This window comes from Adiantum capillus-veneris, chromosome 3 (genome assembly GCF_014529385.1).
Source record: "Adiantum capillus-veneris isolate H3 chromosome 3, ASM1452938v2, whole genome shotgun sequence".
NCBI lineage: Eukaryota > Viridiplantae > Streptophyta > Polypodiopsida > Polypodiales > Pteridaceae > Adiantum > Adiantum capillus-veneris.
Window position 1 is genome coordinate 171,547,740 of NC_140933.1, and position 10,033 is coordinate 171,557,772.

At 40.2% G+C, this 10,033-nt stretch overlaps 1 protein-coding gene across 1 annotated transcript in view; it reads right to left on the minus strand.

Annotated features, from left to right (window-relative positions):
• Positions 1-9,402, minus strand: part of LOC147462188 (zinc-finger homeodomain protein 10-like) — an 11,106-nt gene extending 1,704 nt beyond the window's left edge. Inside the window, exons 1-2 of the mRNA XM_086509591.1 lie at positions 8,063-9,402; positions 6,160-6,812 (exon numbers count right to left, since the gene is read on the minus strand). Coding sequence (XP_086365717.1) covers positions 6,160-6,812; positions 8,063-8,773 — 1,364 coding nt within the window. The 5' untranslated portion in view covers positions 8,774-9,402. The remainder of the gene's footprint in view (positions 1-6,159; positions 6,813-8,062) is intronic.
• Between the last annotated feature and the right edge of the window lie 631 nt (positions 9,403-10,033).

The following is a 10,033-nucleotide window of genomic DNA, read 5'->3' on the forward strand; positions in this document are numbered from 1 at the left end:
ATTGGTTTCCCCTCTCTTTACACTCGCCTCAATAAAAAGTGGAATGTTAATTTTGAGCAAAGATGGAATTTTAAGTCCTCCAAGATACGGAACCCAAAAAGCTATGCAAATTTGTGTATTTACAATTGGACTTGATATACACACAATGCTCCAAGGGGCCACACTATAGGAACAACCTCTTCGGGTGGTAGGAGGATAATATCAAGAGAATGCAGGGTGAAAGCATGTTAACCTGTCGCGCTTTATGTGCTAGTCAGCAGTTTCAAGTTAGCACATCTTCAAAAAGTTGGGCGTCCGGTAAATTTTTTTACAAATAATATCAAAATTTGTCGGAGGTTGTACGTTTGGATTCCTTGTTTCAAGTGCTTTCTATTGATATATCATATGTCATAGATCTTAGAGATGTAGCTCAAGTTATTGTACTAGTTAGCATATGTCAAAATTGTGCTAGTTAGCATTGTCCGGGACATGAAAAAGCATGACAGGTTAACATGCTTTCACCCTGCAGCCTATAAGCTTTGAACTCTCAACCTCGGGGTTACATTGAAAAGGCTTCACCAACTGAGCTATGCTTCTTGAGTTAATATGAGGCGTCATGCGTCCATTGACAAAACCTTTAAAAATAGCTCTCAATAAACCATTGGGTTGAAATAAATTACTTTCTGGGGATTCTATCGGTACGTTGTGGGAAATTCATGTCCAATTAATCTCAAAATATAGAAATGCTCATGTGTCTAACAACTTTTCCAAGCAATTGGGATGTAATAAAAATGGCTTTCTTATAAATTTCTCCCACACTGTATGTAAGATAAATAAATAAATAGTAATAATTACTTCTTTTTATTTTCTTAAGTGTGCAAGAGTCTCTCTATGAATGAGCTTTTTGCACAAGATGTAGCATTGTAATAGGTTCTATTTGATTTCTTATGTGTGTCAGAGTTTCTCTTGATAATGGGACTTTTCTGCATAAGATTCATATATCAAATACTACTCCATGTTGTCACATTGTGTAAGCCTTATAATTTCATCCACTCGATCAGACCTGTGGCTCCATTGTCCATGCATCCTTGAATCTGTGTCAAGTCTTTACAAACATACATGACAAGCTATAGAAGGCTCTAAAGAGGCGACTAATACATACTTACATCTAAATTTGGTGATCCTAATTTGTCATTTGCTACAAGCCATAGGTTGTGTTATGTTCTTTGAGCTTTCAACTATAGCACCACTGACCTTCGACTCCCAAATCCTTTATGTTTGTCGGTGGACATTATACAAAGAACACAAAAAATAAAATGCTAAATCAATGAAAATAATGAAAGAAATCGGTATTTGAAATCATACAGATAGAGGAATGTATTTGAAAGAGACATATCTTGTATATATGGTACCTCTTTGACGGTAAGGTGGGATTCATTCAGTACTTCTTACTAATGTCATCAAAATTTGAAGTTAATTATTTCATTAGGACATTAGTTAGAAGTACTCTATGTGTCTGTGTGTGTGTGCATGCCATTTCCCACTTTAATAATAGGTCTTTAGTTCAACTCTCCTCGTTGGTTAGATCTTTAAGGTCTCTTGGGATAGTTTTGTACAATGTTAAAATACTCTTCTTCTCTCTCTCTCTCTCAAAAAGAAAAAGAAAAAAGAAATTCAAGGAATGGGTATATTAATTTTTACTTTTATTTTTTATTTGAGAGCCACTACATGAAGTTTTTCTTTTCTTTATGTTGGTAGAACTGCTTATTGGTGTTGACAAAAAAGTTTTTAACCTTGAGTTCAAAAATTTACTCATAAATTCTTCGCTAACTAGTGAAAATTGCAAGAAAAAGGAATTAGCATATATATATAGCTTATCAAAAATAATTAAGGATTTTTATTGCAGGGACCATAGAAGGATCGAGATGCCCAAAAGAGACTAGTGCTTTACCACACTTTAAAGGTTCTCTATATAGCGTAATATAAAATACCCCAAAGTACATGCTATATTTTAATTTTGGGTTTCTTAAGGTTACCCTGTCCACAGGACTAAGTAACACAGGGTGTTGAAGGATGTCGGAGCAGTGGGATCAACGTGGGAGAAGTGAGACACATAAATAAAATTAAAGACACTCAGCCGTTCGATGTGTTCGAGTTTACATTTTAGGTCCTAGATTACTTTTCAACATTTTTGTTTATCTTATATGTTTTTTTTTCCCCATTTGGACAGCCAAATGCATGCGTGCATGTGGTTAGAGCACCAACCTCTCACAATGGTCGTCTAGGTTCAAATCCTATTCCGTCACCCTCGAGATTCCCCCCTTTAACCCCCTTCATTGATCCCACCGCTTGGGGGTTATTAAAGACCCCATGAAACTTAGACATGTGGCTACCCTATCGCTCGTCTAATGTATACATAATAAGACCACTTTATTAGTTTAAAAGGCTGGATCGTTTTGATTAGCTAATGTGATCTAGTACATTTTTTAAAAACGTGATTAATGTCCTCCCAAGATAGAGATGAGGTGTGGTAGAAATCGATAAGTTGTATGGGAAACAAGATTTTGAGAAAATCCTTTTGAGTGCAAACATACATGAAAAATTGTATACTCACACGTGACCAAAATCATTAGCAAATAATGAGAGCGATGATCAACACACTAATATTTTTGTACTATAGATAACTTCAACAAGAATCGATATTAAAACACCATCAATAAGGAGTAAATGGAATAAGATTGTATAAAACATGAACTAACATTAATAGCGTACGATAAACATACAATGTGAGGCATATCACTAGATTTATAGGTATAAATGTATGCAACTGGTTCATAAATGACTAGGAGTTAAAGTGTAAATTAGGTAGAATCAATCTTACAATTTGAGATGGCATGATTATGTAGAAATATTAATCACAAATAGTGGATCAAAACTAGTTGGACAAGACCTTCACTTATTCACTAGAGAATGGGCATTGACAGTGGCCCCAATGTAGACGAAGAATGCTAGTTAGAAATTAGTTCATTGGACTCAAACATTGCTTGTGGGTCTTGCAATATTATGGTCTTGACATGATCCATCCTGACTACCTCATTCAACCCCCCTAAATCTATTCGGAGCCAATGTAAGCCTAGGAATTTTGCTGGACTAATTTAGTCCAAGGTTAACCTAAAATTCGCATTGCGACCTGATAAATGAGATTCTTAGGATGGCAGCTTCGCAATCCAACTTGGAATAATTGAAAGGGTGGAATCCAGGAAGTGTCTAATAGTTGATTGACGAGGGAACTATCTAATCATCCAATTGATAAGAGTGCACCCATGGATAGAGCGAACAAAGTTCGCCATCAAATTTAAAGTAGAATTATTATATCGATATGCCATTTGAGTTTTTGTATGGTATTAAAAGCAATGATTGACTCATTGGTCTGGTTTTCCATAAAAGATACAAAATTTTAGACTACAATTTAGCTTCTTCATCTTAATTCATAATAGTCCCCTTTAATAAAACAACCCATGTCATAATGCAAAGATAAAATAACAATACCATCAAATATTCATCCAAGAAGAATGATTCAATATCACGAGGGTCAAAGAATGTATTGGTGCTAGGGTGAAAGCATGTATTGATAGTACCACCTTTTGCACTTTTTGGTGGTTTCCTTTCATAAAAGATGTAGATTGGTAGAATTTATATAAACACACTCAAAATTCATCAGTGAATGTAGTTTTAGATTCTACTTGCAAAAAACTATCCACTAATATATAACAAGGTCATAGATTTAAAACATGAAACATGAAAATGAGGTTGTAAAGTGCTACTAATGAACTCTCCAAGACATCACATTTTGGTACCACCAATACATCCTTTGGCTTGCTACCAAAAAGTGGTGCTTTGGACGCTACTTTGTGTACACTTTAGGAACTCTAGTTTCATGTAAGATTTTCTATCATATTATATATCAATGGAAACTTTTTGAATAAATTGAGAATCTATAATTACAAGGTCCATTTTTTTTTGTGAACATTCATATAAATTCTATAAGATCCCATGTTTTATAAGGGTACTATTCAAAAGTGCAATAAGTGGTACGACCAATACATGCTTTCACCCGCTAGTTAACTTCAAATTTGGCACCCTCAAAAGACTTGTGGTTATGCCTTCATACCCTATGAAATATGCTCTTCAAGAGAAGCTATGCTATCTTCTTTATATGATATTGGTTGCTATATCTTTTTTCAGGGTTATGGTCTTGATTGGTGCTAGGATAGAGGAGCTCATAAAAAAGACAAAATTAAGAGGTATTTATAGCCCAATGGCTATTTTTCAAGGGTCTTCAAGATCTTTGGGCTATTTTATAAAAATCCTTGGTCAAAAGATTAATCCAAAAATTTTAAATTTTTATGATTTTGTAAGATATATTTGTAAAAAATACACTATAAAGTGTCAATTTTGGTATGATCTCAAAAGATTCTTTCGAAATGCTACACATATAGGTTTATGGATAAGATAATTGCCAACCCATCTACACTTATGAAATTTTAAAGGGGTGTTATTTTTTACCCTTGCCAGTACTATCATTAATTAGGAGTGTAGAATGGGCAAGAGTGTGCGGCCCATCATTATACACATCTTGTTCCAGTAAAGTGAAAATTTCCATAGGTGATTCGTTGAGAGCCCAAGTTTTTTGACTGCCAAGTCAAATTCTCATTGTGTATAATATTTGTAAAGTAGTAAATAATTAACTCCAAAAATCTCATTGAGGAGCAATTTCCAATTCGACACAATGATAGATCAGAATTGGGCACCAAAAATTTGCATACATATCAAGACCACATGGGATGATGATATTTTATGCGCGCTTCTGCATATGTGGCACTAGCCATCGCCATTCAAAAGTCAAAGATCTCTGAAATAGAGGAGGTCATTTGAGGATCTCTATCCGACACTATTGATGTTGGCAAGCCATGGTGTTTTAAAAATTTGGGATATGAAGAAGGCTGCCATTTGGTGTGCTTTAATAGTCTTTTTGACATGAATAAAATGTGCTTGTTTACTAAACCTGTCTACTATTGTCCATATTCCCGTATTCCCATAGATGGACTTAGGTAATCCAAAGATAAAATCCATGGATATGATCTCCCATAGTGAATTAGAAATTGGCAAAGGCTGGAGCAATCCAGGTTGCTTCCCCCTATCATACTTTGTCTTTTGGCATACGACACAATTACACAGTCTTGTATGTTCATCTTCATGGTAGGCCAATAGAAATACGTCTCTATGCCACAAAGGGTAGGTTGAATCCCTCGATACCCCGCTTAGGGAGGAGCATGGGATTCATACATCACTTTCTCATGGAGAGAGTGAGTGACACATAGCCTATTTCCATAGAGAAGACTTCCGCTAGCGCCACATAGGCACTAGCAATCAAAATTTAGCCTAGTGGGACCGCATGTGTGCATCGTATGCACCTAAGGCCTTTTTCCTAGCAAAAAGTAATCCTATGAGCAGTACGTCTTGAACCCTTGCGACTACCCTTGGCCCTCATATCCCTCTCCCCAAAGACACACAAAGGGAGAAAGATAGAGAATATACCAAATTTATATTATGCATTATGAGAAGAACTAAGCTTAGATGGTGCCGTCTTGGAATACAATGCGACCATTAACTCAAAAAATTCTAGCAACTTATAGAGGAGCAAATGAGAAAGTCCATAGGTTTCTTCGTTAGCTATCTTCCAACTTAAGTAAGGTTATGGGTAGTCAACTAACCCGCATGCAACTTGTACTACGCTCCATCAATTTGCATACATATAACGTGATTAGCAATGCATCTTATATGTGCTCACCAATCTAGTAAGCACGAAAGCTAGCATTTCACATGAACTCAACAGGGCCATAAAGAAAAACTTGCAACAATGACACAGTCTAGTGTAAAGATAAATAAGAATGAGAACGAGGATGAGACAATTTTGGCCTTGCACTTTTTGGCTTTCTGACGCAAGCCAGCTTAGTGAAGAAGTGAGATAGGGATACATTTGATCCAGCTTGTTAGTTTCTAAATGGTTCGTTTTGAGTTAAGGACCAGACAAGGAAACCACCCAATGGCTCTCTCTCTCTCTCTCTCTCTCTCTCTCTCTCTCTCAAACACACACACACATGTAGGACAAGGACTTACAGTTTTTTCCCGAAGGTGTTCTTGTTGTTGTGCATCCAGACTTTGAGGACGTGGCGCTTGACGCCGGCTTCGGCACAGAACTGTTGAACGGCAGCCTCGTCGTGCTTATGGATGCGCCACCCCACCTTCTCGCTGAACTCAAACATCTTCTCCCGCTGCTCCATTGTGAACTTGGTCCGGAACCTCTTGCCCCCGCCATGCCCACCACCTGCATGCATGTAATGATGACCCGCCCCTCCTACCCCACTGCCTGATCCAATACCTGGCGGTCCCATGCCCATGTACGAGTACTGCCCCGCACCCCCTGTTCCAGCTGCATGAGCTCCATGATGCACATGCATTCCGGCATGAGGGCCCCCCGGCCCTGCCCCTACCGGCTGCATCAGCTTCCCCCCCATCCATGCCTGCATGTACTGATGATGGTGATGATGATGTAAATGCGGCAATAGCGAGCCCCCCATATGCCCTGCGTTATAATGACCTGGGAATGGAGCCGCTGCACCGCTGCCCGCAATCGGAGTGTTGCAGTGATTATGATCCCCTTCTCCATACTCGCTGTTACTGGTGCTGGTATTGCTGGCATTTACTGTGCTGGGTAAGGCCAACAAGCTCATGCTGTTGCTGGTCGTTGCGCCGATACTGCTTCCATTTATCTGCAGGCATTTGAACAAAATTGAGGGTCAATCGGTACGTGAATTGGGGCGGCAGTGTAAGGGATAGCTTTTCTCTTCTAGTATAAAGAAAATTGCCATATGTTTTACTTTTCTTTGTTTTGAGGATTGGAAATGAAAAATGCAGGCGGCAAGCCTAGAATACAATAAATTCCTGCAGGACTACTATTGGGCCTTGTACTGATTATCTATAAGAGGTCACCTTCTGGCGAGGCGCTGGACCGCGAGGCCCGGCTAGCTCCTCTCGTCAGCTGCCAGCGTCGCCATATTTGTGCCTTATATATTTATCAGCCCGGTCTCGCTTTTGGGCATGTGGAAACAATGATTTGCGTTGTCAGCCGGCCTTATCTATACATAGACTGTTTTGCTTTGAAATTGAAGTTTGAACATCGAGCGTACCCCGTTTCAACGCCAGCTCATGGTAGACTCTCACGGCAAAGTTGCAAACATTACTTTTAGTACCACTTCACTCTTCTTGAAAAGCAAAAGCTGTAGCTTATATTTTTCAGTGCGTTTCTAGGGTTGAAACGTAGGAGCAAGTACAGCTAGTGCCTGTAGAAACAACTTATTTTATGTACACGATAGTCACCATGGTACTGTCGTTGGACCAATAATTAGCCTAAACAGTATTATACTAGCTGGGCATGCCTGCACTAATGATCTAGTAATCAGCTATGCTGATCATAAGCTTGCCTCATAATGGCGCATTACATGGATAATTAACTCCTTTTGTTGCAATAACCGGACTGAAGGAGAGCAAAAACGCCTGACTTGCATTCGGCAGGCATTACTTCTTATGCTCTAATTTGTTGTTCCTTAAAAGACGATTGCTCAGCTTCTGACAAAATCAATTGATTTGAACGGAGAGAGCGCCGGCTGCTATTCAGGTGGGGGACTTGTCTAGAGGATTCCTAACCGGCTTAGAATGGCCAAGGCTTAATCAGTGAGGCAAAGAGGGAACAAACTTGTGATTAAGGACTTGTCTAGAAGGTGTCCCTCAAAGAGGATGACGTCGAGAAGAAGCAAGTTGCGAATAAAATACAGAAGGATGCATGCATGGGTGTCAGCGGGTGGTACATGTGTGTGTGTGTGTGTGTGTGTGTGTATGTTTTGAGAGAGACAGAGCGAGTGAGTGAGAGAGAAAGTGCTGCATGTTTCATGTGTATTGGTGTGTGTGTGTGTGTGTGTGTGTGTGTGTGTGTGAGCGAGAGAGAGAGAGGGAGAGAGATTACCTCTCTTCTGTGGAAATTACGATGGCAGCCGCATGCAGCACACTTGAGGGCCTCGAGGGAACCTTCTTCGCCGGAGGGCATGAACTCCCCGCACCCATCCACTGCATAGCCTCCCATGTTGGCTGCATGATTTTTCAAGCATTCCCTGTAACGCACACCACCATTAGCGCTACTGTTATTATTTTTATCACTAGCAATATGGCTGCTCGCAATATTTCCACCGCTGTTAGTCCTGGTAATGTTAGTGATACCGCTAGCTAAATTATTAGTGATATTATTACTATTGTTATTGCTAGCATTAATGTTAGTGCCGGTGCTAAGACTAATTGTGCTACTGTTATTCTTCGTCAAAGTGAGGTTGTCAGACGCAGGTGCTGCTTGCCCTGAACTGACATTGGAAATATGGTTATCAGCTGGCCTAGTGCTGGTAAAGAGATTAGCGTGAGTCAAGCTACTGCGGTTAAGGCCGTTGTTAGAAGTATTGTTGCTGGATGTAGGATTAGCAGTAGCTGTGGAGCTTATATTGTTGCTGCTTTTCGCAATTCCGCCCAAGAGCTGCTGCTGCTGCGCCTTCGACCCTGCCGCCGGCGTGCTGCCGCCTGTGGCCTCCCCCGCCGGCCGGTGATCTGCATGTATATTGTTGTTGTCTCCAAAGCTGCCACTCATAGCTAAACTGCTACTCATGTGCTTGTTGTTGCTGCCCAAATCCATCACCCACTAATTTGTTTGACAATCTTCACAAAACAATCATTCACACTCAAAGATTCCCCTTCTAATTCATATGATCACAGCTGAGGTTGGCCACCATGTATTGATCCACTCCTCCTGCTCATACGCTCTTAATTAGCCACAGTGCTCTCCACTTTAACCTTCCTAGATTTTGTTGTGCGTTGAGTTTGCAGTGGACTTTCATATTTGCCTCGACCATGCTGCCGGTAGTGAGCCGCACCTGCAACAGAGGCAGCAGAAAGCCCTAATTAAAGCAACCGTAAATTAGTGTGAATTAGACCCTAAAAGTGCCTGAAGCAGGCAAAGGCAAAGATCACTCCGGTAATGTCTAAACTATAAGAAAACTGGAAGGGATTAGCTTAACGTTGGAGGGTGCTATTAAATTGTGAGCAGATCTAGGCTTACTATATATATGTGGGAGCTTGCAGTTAGGTGAGATCTTAGTAGAATATAAAAGGGAGGAGGATTAGAGGGGCACTAAATCAGATGGATGTGGGCAATCCAAGGTTCAAGGGGCTGCTAGGCAAAGGGGGCACAAGTAGCAAAAGAGGGAACATATAATATGAAACAGCTCAAGTGAAATGATGTTTAAGGCGGGGGGGGGGGGGGGGGGGGTGTGGTGTGGTGTGTGTGTAGCCCTACCATGGCTATGGCAACAAAACCAAAGATGGTAAGACCTTAGCAAAGGCTTCAGGAAAAGAGTACTCTATACTGCTACTACTTACTCTCTCTAGGTACAGTGTCTAGTTGGAAACTTGGAGCTCTTATGCATGATCCATTCTCTCTTATGTGTGTGTGTGTGTGTGTGTGTGTGAGAGAGTGAGAGAGAGAGAGAGAGAGAGAGGGAGAGGGAGAGGGAGAGGGAGAGAGAGAGAGAGCGAGAGCGAGAGCCACACTTAAAAGTTAACACACATGTAGACATATAGAGGAATCCATATCAAAATTCAATCTCTGTAGAGTAGAGACACATAGCACATGGCTCCTTGCAGTTGCACCCGCCCCTTGCTTTTTTGCACCCATAATAAGCTATGGCCATTATCATGCAAAGAACGTTTTGACATGTTTGAACGTGGGCATACGCAAGCCTTATGAACAGATACCTTCCAAGTTACCCCTAGACCTATCATTATCATCCATTACAATTTTTTGTTTTTTTTTTTTGGAAAAGAGCAAGGTCGATAGCTGATTAAATAAATATATTGGCATGTTACAAAGCCCTATGCTTTCCACTATGATTACCAC